Here is a 26,216-nt window from a genome sequence, read left to right as displayed (position 1 = left end):
AGTACACAGAGTGAGCAATGGACTAAACAAGTAATTGCTTCTGATGGTGCATACATTTAAGTGCATGTGTTCACACGACTGTGTGCCTGAATAATGCTATTTGTCATCTTAGATGCACACAGTTTTCATAGAATGTTATTTTTCATCATTGGATTGGTGCTGTTTGGTATAAAATGTATATAAGTGGATTAGCAGCCCTCTAGTCTGGCACTGAGTGTTTAAATTGCTGAATTAGTAACACATGTACAGATGAGAACATTTTTATTTAATCAAAGAAGCCAGAAAATTCAGCAACTCACTCATTGATAACATCACATATCAGATAAAAGATGGCAACTGTATGTTTATCACCCAATTTATTTTTTTCCATTTATTATGTCATTCATTCAAGGATATGAAGCACTTATTATGTCACTGACGGGGCCCCAACTGGCCGAGTGGTCTAAAGCGCTCTCCGTTACGGATTATTGCCATCTCACCTCTGTCTGCGTGGGTTTGAGTCTCAGATTCAGCCAATGTGGGTATGTCAGAAAGCTTGCCAGTAGCTTCTCGTGGGTGGGTGGTTCTTTCCGGGGTTTTCCCAGGTTCTTCCTCCACCATTAATACTGGCCGCCATGTATAGCCTATCGTGTGCTGAAAAATGGCGTTAAACCCAACAACAACAACAACAACAATGTCACTGACAAGCAGAAGTGTAGAAGGAACAGCTATGCCAATTGTTTGAGCTATCTATATAGTAACTGGGTAATATTTTTCACTTTATTAGTGAAATTGTAGTAGGTTAGGTGTATGCTAAATGTTAAAACTTGTTATTTAAATAGAAGCAAAGGAATGTAATGCTAAACACAACTTAACTATCATGTTTTCAGCATATATATATATATAAGTCTTGAACAAATTTTCCATATTTTTGATGACTGATTGTCCATGGATATTGGCATTATACCCTACATCAGCCAGAAATATTTTATCCTCTCTACTGCTCTTTAAAGATGTATCCATAGACTAACAATGATTTTAATCTATTGTTCTTCTTGCTTGGATAGCTTCTTGTTACTTTTAAATACTATAATGATGAGACTTATACCTTTTGGGGTGGTTAGGCATGATATCATAAACCCTTTATCAGATATAATAGCATCATCTTCTTCATGTAGGTAAAAAAATTCCACACAGTTTGTAATTTGCTTGTTTCACTACTTTTGCACCATTTTATCAAAATTTTTCGTAGATTTCATTTGTTAGCAATGTAATAGCCAATCAGACCAACTTGCATGCTATATGTCATAAAATCAATACTTGCCAGGCTCTTCCCATGCAAAAGAGTGCTGCCCTAAAGCAGATAAATCACGTTTTCACATCTGTCTATTAATGACATAAATTCTATTTACAACAGCAAGGTGAATTTGTAACTTGCCCTATTACCTGGTAATATTTTATTTTTATTGTAGTAGCAAGTAGAAGTAGTCATATTTTTGTTGTAGCTGTGATTGTTGTCATTCATGTCATTTTCAGGAATATGCAACATGAAATATTACATATGTGTAAAGTACATCTTAACCATGAGATTTACATAGTATGCTACCTAGTTTGGTCAATAAACCTTAAATGACTGCTAACTAGAGATTTCTGTCCAACCAAGTTTGAAAAAGAGCAATTTGTATCTTCCAGTGTTACCTGTATCAAAAACATGTAAATAAAAAGTATTGGATTACTCCTTGATTTATATCTGAAAATATTTATCCAACAAAAATCAAATAGTTTCAAGTGGCATGTATTACATTATAAATTAAGTGCTGATATTTTTAATCACTATAATGGTACAGTAATATGCATCATCTTTTTGTATGTTAGAACTGCAGATCAAAGCATACACACCCCAGTCAGTGATATAAGTCATCTTTTTATATCTTAGAATTGCAGATCAAAACATACAAACCCCAGTCAGTGATATATATAATCTTTCATTTGTTAGAATTGCAGATCAAAGCATAAACACCCCAGTCAGTGATATACATAATCTTTCATTTGTTAGAATTGCAGATCAAAGCATAAACACCCTAGTCAGTGATATACATAATCTTTCATTTGTTAGAATTGCAGATCAAAGCAAACAAACCCCAGTCAGTGATATAACCCATATTTTTAATATTTAGAATTGCAGATCAAAGCATACAAACCTCAGTCAGTGATATAAGTCATCTATTTATATGTTATAATTGTAGATCAAAGCAAACAATTATCAGTCAGTTAGCTATTTCTGCAATATTCATACCTACCACTGATATACTTCAAACTACATTACATCTCTGACATATGGCATGAATACAACTTGGACAGTTTTATGGTTTAGTTAAATTCAAAGACTAACGAGGCTATAACTTAGGGAAATAAAGACCATTATGTAAATATATGTACTTCTTTTATATGCCATTAATATTAACACTTTTATGATGATAATGCATGGGATTGATAACATTTTACATAGTTACTGCACGATTTAACTTTGATGCTATCAAAAATTTCCAAGGGAGATCACTGTGTGCCAAATGGTCCTTAAAGAATCCCCTTGACAAGGTTTATAAATTTTAAAAAATTTAAACAATTTATACAAAATAAAATTTTGTTTTAGAGGCCTGTAAATCTAACCACATCACCAATGTATGTATACAAACATGTTCACCAAATTTAATTTGTCTATGTCAAGTATTTTTCACAATCATGCCAACAATGTGGTGACCATAAATAGTCAGAGTCCAAAAAGTTCTTAATTAAAAAAATTTAACAACTGGTTTTGTGGCAAGAAAATCGAATCGGATCAAATAGATACACTACTCCATCGATAACTCACGAACCTGCTTATAGTGCGGGGTCAGGCATGGATCTCATTTTTTTAAAACAGAAAATACCCAAGAAATTGATCTGTGTTTGTTGAACTTGAAGAAAATTGTGATCAAATTTGGTAACTGAAATGCTGATATATTGCTCATTTTATGGTAGAAAATGGTAGATAGGAACGGGAAATTTTAATCAACATTATGAAATTACAAACTGTTAATAAAAGAAGCCATATAGTTTGTTACATTTTCTTTCCAAACGACATTTTTAGTCAAGATATTCAAGGAAATTTTGATCAATGAAAAGTCACGCCTTGTGGAGGCTGTGAATTAATATTTAAATGCCAATTTAAAAAAATTATTTAGTGAAATTTGTATTTTATTTCTATCTTTTAGTCCCTCTTAAAGTGTAATCATCATAAATGCAATGTGTATTTAAACGTAAAATGTGTAAATATACCATAACAGCTATGTCCACTAGCTTTTATCTGGGAACCTAATTAAGTGCCAACCGTGTTTTGATAGCTGACTTGCAGATGTATTTGTTGTATTGTTGCACTGAATTAAAAGCTGGCCTCCTTTGTATTATCACATTAACAACATCATTTCAATCAAATAAAGGAGGTGGAATAATTTTAAAAAAAGGTAAAAATCATGCAAATCCTACATGCTCAAGATCTTTAGTGGCCCCGGTCGTATGTCAGGTGAACTCATTTCAGTTGATCAATCGAACACTGTTTTTGTGTACATAATCCAATTAAACTACCTCAAATTAACCGACTCATTCATAGCTGTGATCAAAGATAGCAACGCAACCAAGCAAAACATATACTTCATAAAAAAAAGAGCTTGGTTTAACATATATGGATTATTGTGGGCAAACAAGTTTCAGAGAATTCCTGAACTGGCACTTAAGAGATATCCTCAAGGATGATAAGGATAAGAAATTTCACTATTACTTCCAAAGAAATGACATCATTACTGTACTAACTCAACAATGTTAAAATTGAGTTTCAATGAAGACAATTGTGTCACTAAATAAATGTTGCTAGTTTTTAAAAAAATGAAATCTTGTTTGGTGGTGTATCAACAGTTAGTCTAGTTCACTGTTACATTGACTCCCTACTTGGCACTGTATTATTAAACACTACTCCAGGAATCAGACTAATCAACAAAACCAAAAGCAGTGATGTAATACACAGATGTTTTCGTGTACACATGATGGTTGTTGAAATCAGTTGGATCAATGTTAACGATCTTTCACATGTTGGACATTTTGAAAATAAATCTAACTTTATACAGAATCACAAACAACTTCATTAGAAAAAGCGCATTATTAATAATTATTATCTACGTGATTGTAAAATGAGGATTCAGTCATTAAACAGCCCAGTTCCCTACCCCCCACCATGGTTTTCTTGATGTCTAGCGGATTTTTTGGAGGTCCTTCTGTAACTCGTGCCCTCGCTTATGGTGCACTCTGTGTTTAAGTACCCTTTATGTGCGCAAGTTATCAAAGGAGAATGTATATCTAAAATCATGTTTACCAAATTTCAATTCTCTAATCCTGCTAACAAGGAGCAAAACAATATGCCCCTTCAGCTGTAAAGGGTGGGGTGGGGTGATAAAACAAAATGTACACATTTTTACCTAATTTAATTTATGGAAAATTGGATGCCATTTTCTGCAGATGTAAAGCAAGTATCCAAATGAAGTGTGAATATTGACTGAACAAAGTCCTTTATCTGCTAACATGAAATCAGATAACAAAATGACTTACAACCAGCATAATTGCCCAATAAAAATGTGTAAAAGATACTCAAGGAAAATTGCAAAGGTTTTTCTTAACCAAATATGTTGAAATTAACTGAAATTTGACATGTCTGTATCTGTAAATAACAATTATGTACTATACAGAGCTAGCACATATTATTCTACATGCGTACCTGGAATTATGCTGTGGAAGATGAAGAAATCTGCTTCCTGGGGGACTTTTCTTGTTTCAAATGTATCAGTTCCTTTCGAAAAGATTCCTTTGACTGGATTTATCCACCGCTCATCACTACTCTGTACAAATGTAATATATTTCAGTGGGTATATCATTTGAAGTTTTGAAATGTAACCATGTCTTAATGATACACAAGCAACAAAGGTATTTTGTTGTATGAACATCTTAATGATACACAAGCAACAAAGGTATCTTGCTGTATGGCTGAATGATACACAAGCAATAAAGGTATCTTGCTGTATGGTTGAATGATACACAAGCAACAAAGGTATATTGCTGTGTGGTTGAATGATACACAAGCAACAAAGGTATCTTGCTGTATGGTTGAATGATACACAAGCAACAAAGGTATCTTGCTGTATGGTTGAATGATACACAAGTACATAAGCAACAAAGATATTTTGTTGCATGACTGTCTGAATGATAAAATGCTTATTTAATAATAAAATCAAAGAAACTAACCATGTACTGTTATTCCTTATTCACTTTTTTGTTCTTCATGAGCAATTTATTAAAGGCAAAGCTATATCCACAAACTCTATTTTATATAGCGTATGCATCCATAGTGTGTATCGCTTGTGTCAGGTAAAATGACACATTTATCATTGATGCTAATACAGAGATATGAATCATGTTTAGTTGTCCTCAAAGGCTTTAATGTTATCAGACTGAAAATTGGATCCTGCAAAATAACAAACAAGAGAGAGATCAAACCATTGCTTGAAGGTACCTGCCATTCATACATGACACAGTATAAGGTGCAAAATAATCAACAGTGTATTATATGCAGGTTAATAATATGACACCTCACAAATAAAAATCATTATCTTTTTGATTGCATGGGTTACAAAAACTACTATTAAAGCAAGTTAATGCAGTTTATACTGTTTACCCTGCAAACATCAATCCCTAATTGTACCAATTATGATTACAGATGGCAAACAAATAGAAACCCATGTGTTAAATAAACAAACCTGATAACGAGCAAAAAACTCATTATAAAGATTACTTTGTTACAAAGTGAGCAGATCCCAGAAGGCGACTTTGGATTCTTTTAAGGGTTCAATATTTAAAACAAAAGTTTTAATATAGAAAGTCAGTTGATGTAGGGGAGCTAACTTTGATTCCACTTTACCAGTATTCACTGGTATTTTGAAACTAATTTGACACAATTGGACAGTTTTTAAAGAGACACAATCTAGAGTTTTTTGCATGGACATCAAAGACCCAGCATATCCCAGAAGATGTAGAAAATAAAATCATTTGATGAATTCATAAAGGCCAGAAGAGATGATTTTGCAATCAATATGATCATTAACATAGATAAACTCCAGTATACTTTGATCTCATTCTTGGTCAGACTGCCAAAAAGAAGGGAGTTAAAAGTGCAAGATTTCACATGAATGGTGCGAATTAAAACTTCTAAATTTAATCCATGCAGTTTCTGTAGCAGGAGCTGTGGTACCTCCAATGATAATTTTTCTCAGCATGAGGGAGCTAAAATATGTTGAAGCACCAAAAGGATGGATCGTACATTTGCAGAAGGGTTGGGTTGATGAGGTGATGCTGCAGTGGATTAAGAAGTTTTATCTGAAGTACATTGTTTAATATTTTTTTAAAATAAAATTTAAGTTTGAGTTCATTTTCTGACATGTATTTTTTGAATGATTTAAAAGATGTCCCACAAATTGAAAAAAAAAATGATGTGCCTTAGGAACATACAATGCACAAATAAAATACTTAAAAAATTATTTTATGGTGTCCCAGTAACTATGGTGTCCCAATACATATGGTAAATCAGGTAACATAAGCAACAAAGGCATTGTGTTGCAGGACTGTCCGAATGATATACAAGTACACAAGAAACAAAGGTATTTTGCTGTATTACTGTTTGAATGATACACAAGAAACACAAGAATTTTGCTGTATTACTGTTTGAATGATACACAAGCTACAAGAGTTTTGCTCTATACTGAATGATACATAAACAACGGTATCTTGCTGTGTCACTTTCTGAATGATACACAAGCAACAAAGGTATTTTGTTGTATGATTGAATGATACACTAATACAAAAGCAGCAAAAATATTTTGCAATATGACTGTTTAAATTATATACAAGCAACAAACTTGCTGTATGTCTATTTGAATGATACATGTCAAGTACACAAGCAAGAAAGGTAGTTTGTTACATGACTGAATGATACAAAATGATACACAAGTAAAGGTACTTTGTTGTATTACCATCTGAGATACTCTAGCTGCAACGATATTTTGTTGTACTACTGTTTGAATAATACATAAGCTACAAGGTATTTTGTTGTATGACTCTGAATGATATACAAGCCACAAACTGAACACCATTAGAAGACTTTTTGGTCAAACCCCCATGTTGGTATGACCATCCATTCAAGAAAATTAGAGACAAGATTTTCAATATGTTTATTGTGGCAGCTTTATTTGAAGTCTGACTAATGCCATTTTCATTTATGACTAATTAAATATCAATTAGTCTTCTGGTGAAAACTCCATCTCAATATGACTTTCCAATCAGGACAAGTAGCATTGACAAGACTCAAAATGGCTGCCATTGTGGCTGGGCTATACAGAATCTCAAATCTGCACCATTTTCATTTAGTACAAACTAGACATAAGAAGTTCTGGTGAAAACCCAATCTGATATAACTTTTCATCAAAAAGAAGTAGCAGTCATATTTTCCAAATGACCGTATTGGATATAAGATGAGTAAAAGTTTTATTTAAGAACCATTAAACACCATAAAAACGTCCTCTGGTGAAAACCACATGTCAATATGACTTTTCAATAAGGACAAGTTGCACTGACAAGACTTTCAAGATGGCTGCCATGGTAGCTATACTGGATCTCAAATCTGCACCATTTTCATTTAATACAAACTAGACATAAGAACTCTACTGGTGAAAACACCATGCTGAAATGACCATTCATTCAGGTGGAGTGGACATTTAAAAAGCAAAAATGAAACAGTGGTACATTTTTACCTCTTCTAAGGGCCTAATTTGTTAGTTTTTGCTATTGTCAAGATATCTTATATATACTATTTCTTGCTCCATTATGGTAGCATCAGTACAGCAAGAATGGAAAGGAATTTACTGGGATTCAGTGGAAAGGAATTTACTGGGATTCAGTGGAAAGGAATTTACCGGGATTCAGTGGAAAGGAATTTACTGGGATTCAGTGGAAAGGAATTTACTGGGATTCAGATCTTCCCTAATTCCTCCTCTAAAAGCTCAATAAATTGAAAGAACAAAATCTCTTGCCTCAAATATTAATTAGTATTAAGTTTAAGATCTGGAGTGCACACAGCATTTCTATAGCTGATAATGTTTTTCCATATTGGAATAGGATCTAGTCTGAGCTAAATCTCTTATTTTATTTAATGTCATTCATTTCATTCTCAATTAGTCTTAAAAAGACCTTTTGTAATGGAGTGTTAGCAACTCTTACTCCAGGGATTTTCTGCTCCTGCTGGCTAGTGTCATGCATATAATATGCTACATAATGTGCTTTATGTGGTCCAAAGCTGTCATGAGACTGGCTTAACTAAAACCTCAATTTCTCAGTTTTATTGACAAATAGACTGGCTGAATTTCCTAGCTATGCCAGTTTGATGTACTGTTTGTAATAACTGCAAAGAATCTTTCCTTAAGAGTTGATGAATTTAAGCCATGGATAATTATCAATCCACTGTAGCTGAAAATTTATTTTTCTCTTAGTTGTGTCATATTTAACACTTGTTACTGCCACAGAATCTGGTGTCTGTCTCTTTGTAGGAACAGCTACCTAAGACTCAGTGGCAGCGTTACTATTTATACTTTCATTTTCACATAAATGCCCCTTCCCTGTATCTTCGTTATGACTTTTCCTTGTGAAAATAATTTAGTAAACTAATTTTGTTTCCAAATGGAAATGATCACTTCATTTGATAACTCCTTGTACTAAAGTGATCATAGCATACATTGTTTCATTTAAATACACACACCACTCCTATAGTATAATTGTTTTCCTTTTAACGCAATACTTCATGTTGAAATTGATCCTCTACATAATCAATTAAAACCAATTAAAGAATTACTACTGTCATTTAATTAGTTCATAAAGAAAATAGGAACTCATATTCATAAAGAACCTTGTATTAATTTCATTGCAAGACAATGGGATGAATGTGTGTGTAAAACCCAACAAGACATTGGGATGAATGTGTGTGTAAAGTCCAACAAGACACTGGGATGAATGTGTGTGTAAAGACTAACAAGACATTGGGAAGAATGAGTGTGTAAAACCCAACAAGACATTGGGATGATGTGTGTGTAAAGACCAACAAGACACTGGGATGAATGTGTGTGTAAAACCCAACAAGACATTGGGATGAATGTGTGTGTAAAGACCAACAAGACATTGAGAAGAATGTGTGTGTAAAATCCAACAAGACATTGGGATGAATGTCTGTACAAAGACTAACAAGACATTGGGATGATGTGTGTGTAAAGACCAACAAGACATTGGGATGAATGTGTGTGTAAAGACCAACAAGACATTGGGAAGAATGTGTGTGTAAAATCCAACAAGACATTGGGATGAATGTCTGTGCAAAGACTAACAAGACACTGGGAAGAATGAGTGTGTAAAACCCAACAAGACATTGGGATGAATGTGTGTGTAAAGACCAACAAGACACTGGGATGAATGTGTGTGTAAAACTCAACAAGACATTGGGATGAATGTGTGTGTAAAGACCAACAAGACACTGGGATGAATTTGTGTGTAAAAACTATCAAGACATTGGGATGAATGTGTGTGTAAAGACCAGCAAGACACTGGGATGAATGTGTGTGTAAAGACCAACAAGACACTGGGATGAATGTGTGTGTAAAGACTAACAAGACATTGGGATGAATGTGTGTGTAAAACCCAACAAGACACTGGGATGAATGTGTGTGTAAAGACCAACAAAACATTAGGATGAATGTGTGTGTAAAACCCAACAAGACAATGAGAAGAATGTGTATGTAAAGACCAGCAAGACACTGGGATGAATGTGTGTGTAAAGACCAACAAGACACTGGGATGAATGTGTGTGTAAAGACCAACAAGACATTGGGATGAATGTGTGTGCAAAGTTTAATGGTAATCTGCAAAGTAGTTTTGGTGGAGTAGTGATAACAAACTTGAGCATACAGACAGACAGGCATTTGATGGTGAAGGGCAGGCTCTCCTGGTCTATGAAAATGCAAACTAATGAAAACATGATTTTTTTTAAGGAAACAACATACAGTAAAATATTTCTCAGGTAGCTACCTCTTGAAGTCCAGTAGAAAATACTCTAAAGACAGGTGACTACTTAATAGAAGTTAAGTTTCCATTAATACCATCTTTAATTACAATGTACATTACAACTGGTTGTTTAAGGCAGGTAAATAACAGAAGAAGCCTTTAAGGCTCACTGAATTATACCTGTATAAAAAGAATCTTTGGTTTCAGTGCCATAGACTGCTTTTTTTTAATTGGTTCCAAGATATTTGCAATTGAAATTTCACCATCCCAGAACCAAAGCCTGTCATCCTCACCAAATGTCACGAAAATGAAGATAAAGCAGTCAAATTGCATGTTCTTTTCATCATTTTGGAATTCTGCAAGAGAAAATGGAAATAAATCCCTAAATCAGATGTTATGAGTTACAGGACTGTTGTTATTATTGTAACAATTTTATTGTTAACATTAAGATGTTGATTGTAAATATAAAACTATATATATATATATATATATATATATATATATATATATATATATATATATATATATAGAAACATACATACATACATCACATAGAGCAGTGCAAAAAATAGTTTCACCCTGACAAAGTGATTTCGATTCTGAATGAGTTGTTGTTGAAGCCAATTGCAAAACAGTGACAAACAAGAAAAACAATGAACACAAAAGAATTTAGCACAGAATCTACACAAGTTTACATGAGTATTTTTAATGATAGTATTGATTTCAAATCCTAGATGTTGCACCTAACTGGTTTTAACTCCATTGATACAATGGTAATCTCAATGACATTAATCTACAAAAGGTAACCAACAGTGCCAAATATTTTCTTAATGGCAAGTGATGTAATTGCAGACTGTATCCCATATAAGAGTGAGACAGAGTTATAAATATACACCAGACAGAACGGAAATTGCTATCCCTGGATGGATTCTATAGCAGAATGCTTGATAATAGTAGGCGGAATTAATATTTAACACAAATAATGCTATCATACAGGTTAGAGAATTTTTAATTTGTACCATGTCCACGGGTAAACTGCACCCATCACCTTGCCTGCATACACCAGCCCATATTACATTCTGCCTTAAAAATTCTCTAACCTGTATGATAGTACTATTTGTATTATATATATATATATATATATATATATATATATATAATACAAATCATATGGCGAATAACAGTCCTTTCAAGTGCACTAGAAAGGGATCACGTTTGTCAGGGATTGATTAAGATAAATGTAATAAACTGACTACAAACAGTGCAAAACTAGTATCTAACTAGCCTAAGTGTTTTTCACTCTTAATAAGTCCTTTTCAAAGGCAAATACAAAATATAGACAAGACAAACAAATAAAACAGAAAAACCGTTGTCTTTGCAAAATTTTACATGACTACGACTTGTTACGGATGCTGGAAGATATTTTATATTGGCCTAGAAATTGATAAGCCATAGCAACATGTTATTTTATGTAAATATATGTATGTGCAAATTATATCCCAGATATTTCATTGTTAAAGTGGTAATTATAGGCTATTGGATGACTAATAAGCAAATTTAGAGAATTATTGAAAAGAAAACATGTCAGCTGCAAAAAGATAATTTTATTTGTGAATGGCTGTCTTTTTCTAGTCTTCTTGGTTTAAACCACTTGGTTTCAATGTTTTAAGGTGGCATATCCAGTAAGATACCTTTTTTTACCCTGGTTTCAGAACTCCATTTGGGGTTGTGAGCAATTGCTATAAGTGTTACATCACTGAAAGTGTGGCCACGGGAGGAGAAGTGTTCTGGGACTGGGCTTCTGTACAGCTTCTTTGTCACCTAATCAGATCGACGAAGGTTGATCCTTTTGTGCAGTTTTTCAGTCTCTCAGACATATTGGATGCTACAGATCTTACATGTGATGAGATAAATTACATTCTGTTTTGCACATTTTGTTTGGACCAATTATGTTAAGTTTTTCTCTAGTCACTGTGCTAGAAAATGCCCTGGTTTCTATCATATGTTGGCAGATTTTGCACCTTTTATCCCCACAGGGACAGATTGACTAGTGTGGTCTTGGTTAGTATTTTTTTAATAATTTTGTCCAGATATTTTCAAGATCTGGAAAAGCTATTTTCAATTTTTATATCTTTTCCAGAATTCCAGACACATTTGGGAGCCCTGCAATTTGTGACAACTTTGTTCTTCACCAGGCATTTCTATCATTTACCTAATTTCAAATGAAATGGGTTGTTCCATTCAGGGTACTTTACATATGCAAATTAGAATAAAGGGCTCACCCACAGGAGCACTCAGAGGACATAATACTTAGCTGTTGTCAGCTAATTAAATAATCTGTGAAATGGTGGTTATTTATATCTGATCATTTTACATTTGGATTGCCTCTGTCATCAACTGTATGACCTGCCCCAAGGACAATTTTCTTGAGCACCAAGCAGGACAATGTACTATTGAGACTGGTTACAGTCATTTATTATACTAAAGGATGGTCTCTTTGTTTTTTTTTCTTTTTCGTTGCTAAGATTAATGAAAATCAAGGTTTTTTATTTGGGTTTAATACAAAAAATTATGTCTTTTGTTGACAAGTCATGTTATAGCTGGTATGATAGTTTCTAAATTGGTAGGATTTTGGTTGACAAATATAAATTCTAATAAATGCCACTCTTTGAGAGAATGACTCATAAGTTAAGTAACCATGCTGGCAACTTATAAATTGGTAGTATTTAGTGGGCAAATATCTTATTAGATATGGCAAGAAAAGAAACTCATATTTTAAGAAAGGTGCTGAAAATAACATTTGATGTTTCAACAACGACATACCTGCATGTTAAATATATATTGCAATGCAATGCAAATCACACCAAAAGAAGTATTCAGCTTCAATAGCCTTTCACTTCAGCTTATGTTATTTGCAAATACATATAGCAGAATCAATGTGATATCAGTAACGTTATTATGATGCAATAACAATGACCAGGTTGTGGACAATTCAAAATGATTACTATTTACATTCCAGATCTTTCTCTCTAACCATGCAACAGAAAAGGTTGAGGTAACGTTCCCATTGACAGTTCTACCTGTCCAAAAGTTTGATAATGTTCTGATTGACAGTTTCACCTATCCAAAAGTCTGATGATGTTCTATTTGACAGTTCCACCTGTCCAAAAGTTTGATAATGTTCTGATTGACAATTTCACCTATCCAAAAGTCTCATGATGTTCTATTCGACAGTTCCACCTGTCAAAACGTCTGACGTTTTGATTGACAGTTTCACCTGTAAAAAATGTAGTGTTCAGTTTATACAATGATTATTTAAAATAATGAAATGTTTATATTTTAATAAGTCATTACACAATGTAAATACTGACTTCTTTCAAATCAATTTTTAATTTCTAGATCAATGCAAAGTACTTGCTTTTTTGTTTGTTTGTTGTTGTTTGTTGTTTGTTTGTTGTAAGTGAAGTAAACAAGCCAAATAAATTTGCATACATGTATTACCGTATTATTACAAGAACCAATTTTTGGAATAAAGTATGTTTCTTCGATAATAATTACCTGATCATAATACCTTGTGAGTAAAATGCCTACCTCACAAATCCGACACTTTCAAGCTAAAATATTTAGAAAGCTAAAAGTTGCAAATCCAAATAGGCTGGAGTCTGAGTGATTTCCTCTCAAATAATGCCACTGACACTAAGTCCCATCTCTGTTTAACTTACTAATTAATAAGAATGTACACTCTGTTAGTACCATATGACTGCTGGGAGTTCAGAAAGGTGAATCAAACATTTGTTTGGTTTTCAAATATATTTACCGATCATAATACAATGTATGTTAGAAGAATAGGTAAGTGGTGGCAATTGTTACATCCCCTTACCCTGAAGAATAGCTTTCTCTCGTCCCTTAAAATTGTGAGGCAACTCATAAAACTTTGATATACCCAGCTGAAGCAGTGGCTCCATATGCCTAGATGCAGCTACCAGAAAATAAAAAAAATGTTCCCCTGCAAATCCAGTGGAAGTTGCAGTGCCACATCCTTAAGAAGCTGCCAAATGACATGGGATGGTAGTTTGTTGCACTGCTACAGCAACTATATGTTCCACAAAGACTAACTAAGCCTTCCGGGATGAAAAATCTCAGAGATATGAACTAGAGAAAGTAGACTCTGACCAACATCCAATGACTTGTATAATTATGATAAGGGAACAGATGTGTAATAATGCAATGCTGGTGGCAAATGCCCTAACTTCATGAGCTGAAATCCATAATAACATCATTTGATCTTGGGTTAATTCTGTGCATGCAGAGTGAATAACCAATCATATCCAGGATGATAGAGGTTAAGCAAAGATTTGATGACCTTTCCCTATTTCAAAAGTAACATTAGATGAAATCTTCCTCTTCACACTGGCTTGGTTCATTTTACATACCACTTTAAAGCCCTCACTGGGACATGTTGACAGCCCTGAGATGAAGGGTTCAATATGGAAAGAGGTTTCACCACAAACAAATGATTACCCATTAGTGTGAACATCTCCATGGCAATGAAGGTGGGGACATAAGGACTGAAACTGAAAATTCAACAAGGAACTGTTGATAGTTTGAATCAGGTGACAAGGCATGTATTTCACCCATCCTGCTGTTGTGGTACGATGAGTAGGAAGCAGGTCTTATGTCAGTGATAACCCAATGATACTCTAGAGAGAGGTTCAAAGGTCCCTTATTCAACCATGTCAAAACCCAAGGAAGATTCCAATGGTCAAAGCCTTCAGTCCTGACAAATCAATGTTTGCTGGAATGTCAGAGAGGTCTTTGTTCTGTCCTATATCATCCATCCTGTGATGATGAAATATATTATTATTATTATTATTATTATTATTAATATAATCTGATATTGTGGTATGGTACTCTTTTATCCTGATGGGTCCCAACTTCTTTACATAAAAAAGCCACGAAGTTAGTTATTTAGGGTAATGAAACCATAAACAAAGGAATGTATCCTTGCTTGCACCACTGTGAGAAAATTCTACACTTCCCCTTATACTTGGATTAATTATTACTTCTTCCTCCAGATATACATCCACACAACTCTTCCTCCCTTATATACATCTCTACTTGATCTCTGTTGCAATATTTTCCCACCTGACTTTATGTTGCTATACAATGCCCAAAAGACTTATGATGCAATACTCGATCATCACAACTGAAAATTACCCAAATTGAACAGTTAATTTTCTAGAACAATCTAAGGTCATAATCGGAGCTGGGCCTAGAACTCAGACTAAGGTAGACAACCTATTTAAAGCATTATTATCTTCAAATATAATCTATGATCACAAACAAGAAATAGCTATGTAATAATCTGCTTACACATGTTCATTACAATCTACAATCATGGACAAAAGTTAAATGCACAATACAGATATACATAACAGTTGATGACATCACAGAAAATCATAAACCAGAAGGCAAAGACCTGGTGATCTGGTCCCTGCTTTCACACTTGCCTTCTGAGATAATTCATCACAGGGGAGTTGTTGGATAGAATGAGTACACCCTTTCCATAAGAATCTCAAACCAGTAATGAGATGCTTTCACAATGACCTTCATCTCTAGAATATTCATGTGCAAAAAGTAAATCCTGCAGTGGCCTATAGAAACAATGGTATGAATGGGACAACCCAGCTTGCTGTGCTTGCATCAATACAAATCTTTATTCCAGTAAACACCCGCCATAAGCCAAGTAAGTTTTTCTCATATGCTGATATGTGACATCGTGCAAATGGAAAACTTAGACTGTTTATTCCAGCGGACATAGTTTTGTCACTGTTGGTGTACCAGTATGATCTGTAATGGTCTAATGAACGGGAGACTCAGTATGAAGAGATCTGCTGCTGCACTGAGGAACCCCAGTTGACATAGGAATTCTCCGGCTGAGATGCAAATTGTTTTCAAGAACTGATGCCACCTCCAGAATGAGTTTCAAAACATGTTCCTGAGGAAAACAGACTTTCTTCAGCTTAGTTTTGAACTCCATACCCACATCCATGAAATCCTGAGATGGGTAAATATTGGATTTGTCCTAGTTAACAAGGAATCCTATGCTGAGTACAAGTGAGTCAAGGGAATTCAAGTTATGACTTAAAATATAACTCACCTGGTTTTTTTGGGTTCTATGTCATCTAGGTAGATGAATCTCATGGACAAGGACATGGTCTTAAAGTGAGACTCTACTCTGTCCATAAATCTTGTAAAGACCCAGGGACTGATGTTGGGACCAAAAGGGAACCCTGTACTGGTATGTATCCCTAAAGGTGAACCAAAGGAATTTCTTGAGGACTTGTGAATTGGATCATGTAGGCATGCATCTTGCAGATGTGAACGGATTCCAAAGTCTCCCTTCTGAACAACATTTTGAATAAGTCTTGTTGTTTCCATTCTGAGCCACGGTGCCCATAAGAAATGATTGACAGCACAAGCCTATAACTGGCTAAAGAGTGCTGTTGGCCTTTGGTACCAAAGCCAGTCTGGAAAAATCAGAACAGTTATTTTATGCTTTGAAAAATCTGTACCTATGTGTTTTGTGTCAAGACTATGTTATGCTGCAGACTGTCTGCTTTAAATAGATCTTTTGGGATGTATGTATTTGTAGGAGTCCTAGACAAGATGAGAAGGACACTGAATGTGATATCTAGACCCTCTGAACCTACATGCAGGATCCATGGATCATCCCATTCTACAACAATGTGGCTGACTCTTCCACCCTTTCCCAAACTGGGATATCTGACAATGCCAAATGTGAGCATGTTATTTTTTTTTATGGAAGGATGGTGGAGTGGAGAAAAACAGGGACACAAATGATCCCCATCTCTCTATGTATGTCCACTTGAGTTCTCAAGAACCATGACTGTGAACATAAGGAATGTAGGACTGTTTTCCCATGTGGCATTCCCTAAGGCAGTCCTTTCTATTCCACTGATACCTATCCTGAAACAATCACTGCAGTCTCTGATGCTGGTATTAAGGCAGATTTGTCTCCCTGTAGGCCTGTACATGTGCATCTTCCACATGGCTATTAAAGAGCACATTAGAGGACAAAGGCTGTGATCTAAGCACTGCCTTGTGATGCAGAATAAAGTCTATGGCAATGACATTGCTAACCAGCTAGTATTGTGTGTTATTGAAGTGTTTGTGGTCCATCCTTACAACTAATGGCTTTGATATTCCCGGGTAAGCTATGTTCTCTGTCAACAGCCGGGACCTTTTTATGAAACTCCATACTGTAGGTATATAATGTGCATCATTTAAACTGGGTGGAGGTCATTGCTGTGCAAAAAAAAAAACTTCTGTTGATACTTGGGTACTTTATTTGCATTTCTATACAACATAATAAATCAACTACTCATCTAGAGCATGGTAACTATTTGAATACTGGTTAGTTTTTCTTGACTAATCGATCAAAAGACGATGGGACGAACAATGTTGTTGACAGAGCAAGAGGTGATGGAAAACTTCCAGTTGCAACAGGTGAACCACATCTTCAGTCAATGCATGGAAGGCAGAGTCCTCATTTGTCATCATTGGGCTAAGTAAAGATGATGGCACTTATAAGCATGATTCATTACCTATTGAAGACATACATGCCTCTTGTGAAATTTGAGATGGTGTTAACAAACCTGAAAAAGTGACAGCAAAACCACACTCAAAGTCCATCCTGATTGAGATATGGGGCTGAAACATATCAAAAACAAAAACCATAATAGTTCTGAAGGACTGTCCTAAGACTGTTAGGTGGTGATCTTTGATTGCATAGGAATGAGATGGGACTAGGTCCATTTGGCCCCATAATGGTATGGATTGGTTCACACTATTGGTCAAGTTGAGTTCATATCAAATGGTTACTGTGACACTACACTGGTCAAGCTGGATGCATTGTGGCACTATAATGATTAGACCGATTCCTATCAGTGCCAGTACTCTGATGTTGCGACAGAAAATGTGATCTACATAAGCAGTACCAACATTATAGGCATGACCATCTTAGCTAGCCATGGTTCCGATGTGATGCACTATCTACTCCATTGTGTATTGAGCAGATATTTCTGTGCCTCAGGTCTGTAAATTTCACTGAATGTGATGGCAAGCCACCACATCCAATCAAAATTAAGCTGTTCAAATTTGAACACTGCTTCTGCATGATCGAGACAAGAGGAGCACACAACCTGAATGGACTGATAAATAAGTCTGTTTGAACAAATACCTTTCACTCAAATACACCTGTAATGGCTTCCCTCTGGTACATAGACATACTCAATGTTAAACTTACAAAGTATCCGTTTTAGGTCAATTGCTTCTACAATATCGGACGATGTACAATGCACCATGCTACTGGTTAGTTGGCATCACACACTAAAGGAGGCAACTCATAAAATCCAATAGATGTTGTTAGGACAAAGACCCAATACATCTGCTTGATCCTCCAACATGTAGATGGGGTTATCATATCAGAACCTTGGCTAGTGAAGATGAGGCAAGACTGGCTTTTGAGTTGACCTTGTGCAATCTAATTTTAACAGCAGAGTCTGATCCTGATGGAATAGGGCCATCTTACCCTCCCTGTTAGTCCTTGGCGCATCATGCTGGGAGAGGTTATGGGATATTAGATTCACAAAACTGGTCCCCCTTGCATCAAGTGAAACAGTATCTGAGCTTAATTTGCCTCTGTTGATCTGCCTCATATTATCACCAGAAGAGTAGGCTGACTGCCATACATTTGTAGTAGAAGTCTTATTGGTTCAACCAAAAGCATCTTCTCCAGTTGAGGCAAAGGTCTAGCTGGGGCTGTATGTGTAGCTGTGGCTGAAAACATTTGCCTGATTCTCTTATTTTCTGGTAAGCCCTCAACTTTACAAATCTCCTCTATAACATTTACAGTGTAGAGCAACTCCTCCAACTCGCTTGGCAATGTATACAGTCTATTCTTAATGGTGGATTACCATGAGCTCTCTAAAGATCATGCTACTTACCATGACTGGAAGCTGTAACTGATGTACAGACACGATCTGATGACAATCCATATATTTAAGGGGTGATCACTCTGTCTGACTACCACAAAAATGGGCAGACAACTTTTAGCTATCATAGGTAAGCTTTTAGCTTGTGAGGGCTGTATTTGCTAAGTAGTAGTTGTGCTAAGGTATTATGATCAGATGATGTATTTGAAGACAAAAATTAAGACAATTAATTTTACTATTTTTAGTCACGATGGCTAGCATGACAACTGATCCATTCTGTTATGAAATTTACAAGGCAAAGTTATACACATCTACATTTATTACTGAAATACCTTTATCAAATATATTTGCTAACTCTACTGCTGTACAGTTACAATATTCCTTTAAATCCATTTCAGCATCTCCAAGCAGGGTTTTAAAACAATGTTTCAGCTCATCTCTTTCCCATTCCGATGGCTTGCGTGTGTATGTTGCTTGTTTTCCATTGACTTCGACACTGCACTGATTATTCTGGAACAGCAACAACTTGCATTTGTTCCAGTTCCAGCTATATTGCCCACTTTCATGGTCTGCCTTCTTTATTGACGGTGTTGCAGACCTGAAAAAATGTGGGATTCAGTGATGTTGAAATGAAGGTTAAAAATGTTAGCTTCATTCAATATGAAAATGAAATCAAAGGATTGTAAGGAAAAGACAGAGTGTAATTTATGTTAACATTTAATAAGAATTCATTATCTTGATACACTGATACAGACTTGCACAATTCACCTTGTATTGGTCTGGTGTTAAAGAGTGCACAGAATTACCTTTTTCCTGCTGGTACATTACCTGTATACCAGTGTTCTACTGTATTTTTCCTGCTGGTACATTACCTATATACCAGTGTACTACTGTATTTTTCCTGCTGGTACATTATGTGTATACCAGTGTACTACTGTATTTTTCCTGCTGGTACTCTACTCGTATTCCAGTGTACTACTGTATTTTTCCTGCTGGTACATTACCTGTATACCAGTGTACTATTGTATTTTTCCTGCTGGTACCTTAAAGGTACTTTTTCACTGTACAGTACTTTAGTGGTTTCTGTCAGCATGGACTCTACTGAAATTCACGAGTAACCTGGTTCTGAATTTAGTGATATTAACATTATTTCTTTAACCAAAGAGATGTATTTTCTTAAGAATTTTGAATATTAAAAATTTGATTATATTAAGAAACTTTTTAATAACATGGTTGACATGTCTCACAAAAGCCAATGTGGTAGTCAAATGGGATATTGTGAAAGATATTTGGGCCAAATCCAATTTTTTTAATATCGGTGAGGGAAATTCATTTGTTAGCTATTTACTGGGATATGTTAATGTGTTTTACACATGTATTCCTTTTTAAGTCTGCACAGATTCTCAGCAAGCAATGTTTAATGTTTGTATCTTATGTAATTCTAATCCTCAAGTTTACTAAATATTTTCTTATTTGTTGGGTCAGTGTGTTTTATGTTTACTAACATGCTCTGATAAATATCTTGTCTGGGTGTTGGCATCCCCCTCTAAGTTTCCCTGCCTATTATATTAATAATGTAGCTATTAAATTGCAGGCTTCTGTGTCAATGTTTTCTATCCTATGAACAAACTCTCTACTATCAGTACATTGTCTTTCACAGGGTGTCAGCTATAGTGTAATGTTATGAATATTTAATTTAATCTAAGAAGTAAATGAGATGTTGACTGTTGACTTGAATTTGAGTTCAAGACCTGATGTTGTTTATGCGTTTAGACAGTTCCTTAAGTGAACTTGTCCACAATTTGGTGGAATTTTCTATCAGAAATATTAGTTTTCCAGAATATTCTGTTCCACCATAAGCCAGGGGACAGTTTGAATATACTGTATGCTGATTTTGGAAACAAATTTTTCATTCATGTTTCATCTCAGTCTTTGGGAATCTATGATGTGAGGTCACAGTTATGTTCAAATATAATTTGAGAGGAATTTTATTTAAACTATTCACTTAAATTACAAAGTGCTCATTGATATTTTGGACTAAAAAGCTACTTTGGGATTACTGAGAACTCATTTAAAGACATTCTGGATTACATCACTATGGTACATCATGACAATCAAGAGTACAGCAGGATATTCAATATTACTGGAATTCATTTGGAACATTCTATACTTCCAAACTTATGAGAGAACATTATTTGGGATTTAATTCACAAAACTGTCTTTTGAATTTTCATTCTGCATTAGAGGGAAACAAACTGTTTTGTTAATTTTACTAAACTTATTGGTTTTGCTTCATTCTTTTACATAGTTTGAGATCATTAGAATCAAATCAGTAAACATAATCATCACATTTAACTTAAGACAGCAACTTATACAATACAGCACATTCATCAAATATATTAAGGTACCAGCCATTAAATTAATGGGGGAGGGGGATATGATTTTCTTTTGAGTTGAGAGATTTTATTGTTTTATCTCAAGTAATATTAGTTCAAATAATATATGGCTATATAATAGAAAGGTGTTGTTTTGCTTTAAATCAGAGCAAGATATTTTACCAACGATGAACCGATGGAAGTGTTTTTTTTTTAAAGTGTTAGGCCCCTGCCCAGAAGATTAAATTGCTGGTCCCCAATATAACTGTTGTACTGTATACCATGGTACCTATCATGGTAGTATATGGTACAGAAGTTTTTGTGATACCAAGCCCTTGTCTGGTGTGCTTAAAAAGTATCTTTTTGGAACATACAGTAATGATTAGTACCACCAGTTGAAATCAGGTCAGAATTTGCACTAAGGCAAAATTATATCTTGAACTATATGGCAAGTGAAGTGCCATGGGATTTTCCACTGTAATTCAGATTTATTTTAATCCCAGAATTCCAATAAGCTTTAGAATATATGTACATGTATTAATAAACTATAAACAAGCTGGTTAGGGTAAAATGACATTAAACCTATATCAAATGCATGGTTATATTTAATTTATTTATGCACACTGACAGTAACAAAACTGTTTAATTACTAGTATGCACTACAAAAAAAATATGATTGAATTGTATTTTGCATAATTAATGATTGGTTTGTTGGTTGGTTTGTTGACTGATAATATTTTAACAGCACTTTTAGCATGATGATTATTGACTATATCAAACTATGGAAACGGCAACTATGTGACTTTCCCAAGGACACTGCGAGGAAATGGTAATTAACTGACTTTCCAGGACACTATGAGGAAATGGTAACTTAAAGTGACTTTCCCAAGGACACTGTAAGGAATGATAATTTAAAGTGACTTTCCAAGGACACTATGTGGAAATGGTAACTTAAAGTGACTTTCCCAAGGACACTGTGAGGAAACATTAACTTAGAGTGACTTTTCCAAAGACACTGTGAGGAAATAGTAATTTAGAGTGACTTTATCAAGGACACTGTGAGGAAATGGTAACTTAGAGTGACTTTCCCAAGGACACTATGAGGAAATGGTAACTTAGAGTGACTTTCCCAAGGACACTGTGAGGAAATGGTAACTTAGAGTGACTTTCCCAAGGACATTGTGAGGAAATGGTAACTTAGAGTGACTTTCCCAAGAACACTGTGAGGAAATGGTAACTTAGAGTGACTTTCCCAAGGACATTGTGAGGAAATGGTAACTTAGAATGACTTTCCCAAGAACACTGTGAGGAAATGGTAACTTAGAGTGACTTTCCCAAGGACACTGAGGAAATGGTATCTTAGAGTGACTTTCCCCAATGACACTATGAGGAAATGGTAACTTAGAGTGACTTTCCCAAGGACACTGTGAGGAAATGGTAACTTAGAGTGACTTTCCCAAGAACGCTGTGAGGAAATGGTAACTTTGAGTGACTTTCCCAAGGACACTGAGGAAATCGTAACTTAGAGTGACTTTCCCAAGGACACACTGACTAAATGGCAACTAAATGACTTTCCCAAGGACACAATGAAGCAGCTGACCCAGGCTGGGCTGGGTGAAAACTGAAACTGCAACCCTTGGTTTACAAGTCCAATGCTCCACCAACTGTGCTACTGCAGCTCGCTTTTAACAGAATATATTTCAGTGTTCTATTTTCTAACCAACTGTAGATGTCCACATGTATTTACCAACTCAATGTCTTATTTCACAGGTATTTCTAACCTAAATTTATTGTTTCACATTTCTTACACAGAGGTCCTGTTTCACATGTATTTATTACCCAGAGGTCATTTTTCACATGTATTTTTAACACAGATATATTGTTTCATATATATTTCTAACCAAGACAAAGCTTATCAGTAGCTTATCATCGGTTGATGGTTCTTCCCCCACCACTTATACTGGCCACCATGTGTAGCCTATATTGTGCTGAAAATGGTGTTAAACCCTATAGCAACATTTTTAACCAAAATGTTCTGTTTCACATGTATTTCTTACACACAGGTCTTGCATGTGCATTTCTTACCAGGACATCCTGTGTCACATGTACTTCTTACCTAGAAGTCTTGTTTCGTATACATTTCTTACCAAGAGGTCCCATTTCACATGCACTTTTTCTTAATTTTTCCTTTTCATCCTATTATGTTTAACAATATGTGAAAACATTTTAGCAACTTGTAGCTTCAAACAATCTCATGTCCATTCTTGTTATCACATGGAGAAAGCATAAGAGATGTGAGCTGTATGACAGGTGTGAGACTGCATGAGTGGGAACATTATTCTGTTTTAGTTAACCAATATACAATTAACCAATATACAATTATCTTTTTAACTATGCATTTTTGTGGGGGTTAGGCTTTACACAACAAGTGATCATCATTAGGCAGAAAATTAAGTGAAGGAAAACCAGAGTTAGGCATTACATTATAAATGAATCATCATCTGGTAAATTATTCTGCAGAAGATTTTAACTGTGTCTGAGTAATAAACTGATATTGTATATTTCAAGTTTATCGCAACACAATGAAGACATCAAAGTTGGAGCACACAACTGCTGGATAATTGATTTAAGTAAGAAATGAAATGCTTCATGGTAATTATTTGAATAAACATGATGGATGGTAAAACAGGCCTGACAAGTCAAGATGGTTAAAGTTGAACAGCCCTATAATTGTCAAGTGATTACCATTTCATCTAAATATTTCAACAAATATATTTCAATAATTACCATTTCAGTAGTCAACAGACAGGTGTTTCCTACCCAAGCAATTGTTTCACACTGCATATGTGTGTGTGTGGTTTTTTTCTGCCATATCACTACGATGTCCATTGTGTGGCAGTTTATAATGATGTCTAGCGCTGGGTCATTAACAGAACCTTTGATAAGTAGCATTCTATTTTCATGAAATACCATTTCAAGTATGTAAGCCACTGCAGAGTTTTGTATTCATTTTTGATATAACAGGAAGTACATCTGGCTGCATTATCTACTTTTTCATGTATATATCAAGTAGTATGAAACAGTATCTTGACTAGACTAAGAATGTTTGACCTAAATGATCAGATATATTCAACAAAGACACATCATACAAACTGAATCCTGCCATATACAAGGTTCAAAACATTGAGCAAATGAAACAATCACAAGTTGACTGACAAGCACACTGTCAATGGTTGAGATATAAATAGCTGTCAGCTGCAAGCCTAATGCACAGACTGCTGACAAGATTGTGTTGCATTCTATTTATATTACACTGTGTACATGTTAAGAAATGTAGGTAAATGCCACAACCTTAGATTCAAGATCACTCTCATTTCTGTATCTTAATATGTGCATTGCACATTATTTGTCCAATATGACAGCATACTTTCTTCAAAGCTGGTCAAAATCTGGTCAAAAACATTTTTCAACTTTTACTAACATGACTGAATCACACCATTTGCATAAAACTGAAAGGCATTGAAGTTAGGACACTTTCATCAAATTTTGTCAAATTCTTTTAAGCAGTTATTTAGATTACATGTTTGTTTTCTTTCACAGAAATAGCATCTACATCAAGTGGCCGAGTGGTCTAAAGTACTCACCATTTTGGATCACTGCCATCTCACCTCTGTCTGCGTGGGTTCGAGTCCAAGGTTCGGCTAGCATGGGTATACGTGGGAAAGCCTGCCAGTAACTTCTCATGGGTCGGTGGTTCTTCCCTGGGTTTTCCAGGGTTCTTCCTCCACCAGTTATACTGGCTGCCATGTATAGCCTATCTTGTGCTGAAAAATGGTGTTAAACCCTAGAACAACAACGCATCTATATCTAATGGCAGATTGGTACCATCAATACAAACTTAAAAGCCTTCCAGACTAGAATGTTTTCTTTAATTTGGTCAAATTCTGTTGGGTGGTTTTTCAAGCGTGTTGAAAGAATATTTTCTTTTAGTAATGGAAGTCAAATTTGATGGTAAATTGGCATAATTTGTATATGTTTGAAAGCACTTAACACCAGATTGTTTTCATTTAAATTTGGTAAAATTCTACTTAGCAGTTGATATGACTGTTCCAGAGGCCTATGTGGTTAAAGCGTCAACCTCAGTGCAGAATACTACAGGTTAGAATCCCTGCCAAGTCAAACCAAAGACGTTTTTAAATGGCACTAGCAGCTGCCTCACTTGGGGCTCAACATTAAGAGGTTAGTGTTAGGACTGGTCGGCCTGGTGTCAGGATAATGTGACTGGGTGGGACATATTGTACATGTCTGTGGCATGATGCCCCAGTGCTAGATATCACTATAAAATGCTACATTGCAGGCATCATAGCTATATGACTGAAACATTGTTAAAGCTATGTAAAAAAATCAAATCACAAACTTCATACTGAGTAGTTCATGGGATGTACCCGGTAGTCATTAATTTTTTTTCAACTTTTAGTAAAGGTAGCCAGACATGATTTCAGATCAGAAATTGTCTACAAAACTGAAGGGTATTTATGTCAGGATGCTTTCTGTCAAGGTCAAACTATTTAGAGATCATACTAAAATTTTCACGAAATTCACTTCTTCACATGTATGCTGCCTGTATGAGGTTCTATCGGGCAGTGAAAACTGCCCAATACTGAGA

General features: G+C 35.1%; 1 protein-coding gene across 1 annotated transcript in view; it reads right to left on the bottom strand.

Moving 5' to 3' along the window:
• LOC149807115 (caspase-7-like) overlaps positions 1-26,216 on the bottom strand; it is a 40,032-nt gene that overhangs the window by 6,441 nt on the left and 7,375 nt on the right. Inside the window, exons 3-5 of the mRNA XM_089962215.1 lie at positions 19,508-19,773; positions 10,339-10,514; positions 4,784-4,904 (exon numbers count right to left, since the gene is read on the bottom strand). Coding sequence (XP_089818341.1) covers positions 4,784-4,904; positions 10,339-10,514; positions 19,508-19,773 — 563 coding nt within the window. The remainder of the gene's footprint in view (positions 1-4,783; positions 4,905-10,338; positions 10,515-19,507; positions 19,774-26,216) is intronic.

The sequence above is a fragment of the Sinohyriopsis cumingii genome, chromosome 1 (genome assembly GCF_028554795.1).
Source record: "Sinohyriopsis cumingii isolate HCF-2022 chromosome 1, ASM2855479v2, whole genome shotgun sequence".
Lineage (NCBI taxonomy): Eukaryota > Metazoa > Mollusca > Bivalvia > Unionida > Unionidae > Sinohyriopsis > Sinohyriopsis cumingii.
Note: the sequence above shows the minus strand (reverse complement) of the source record. Positions and strands in the feature narration are given on the sequence as shown.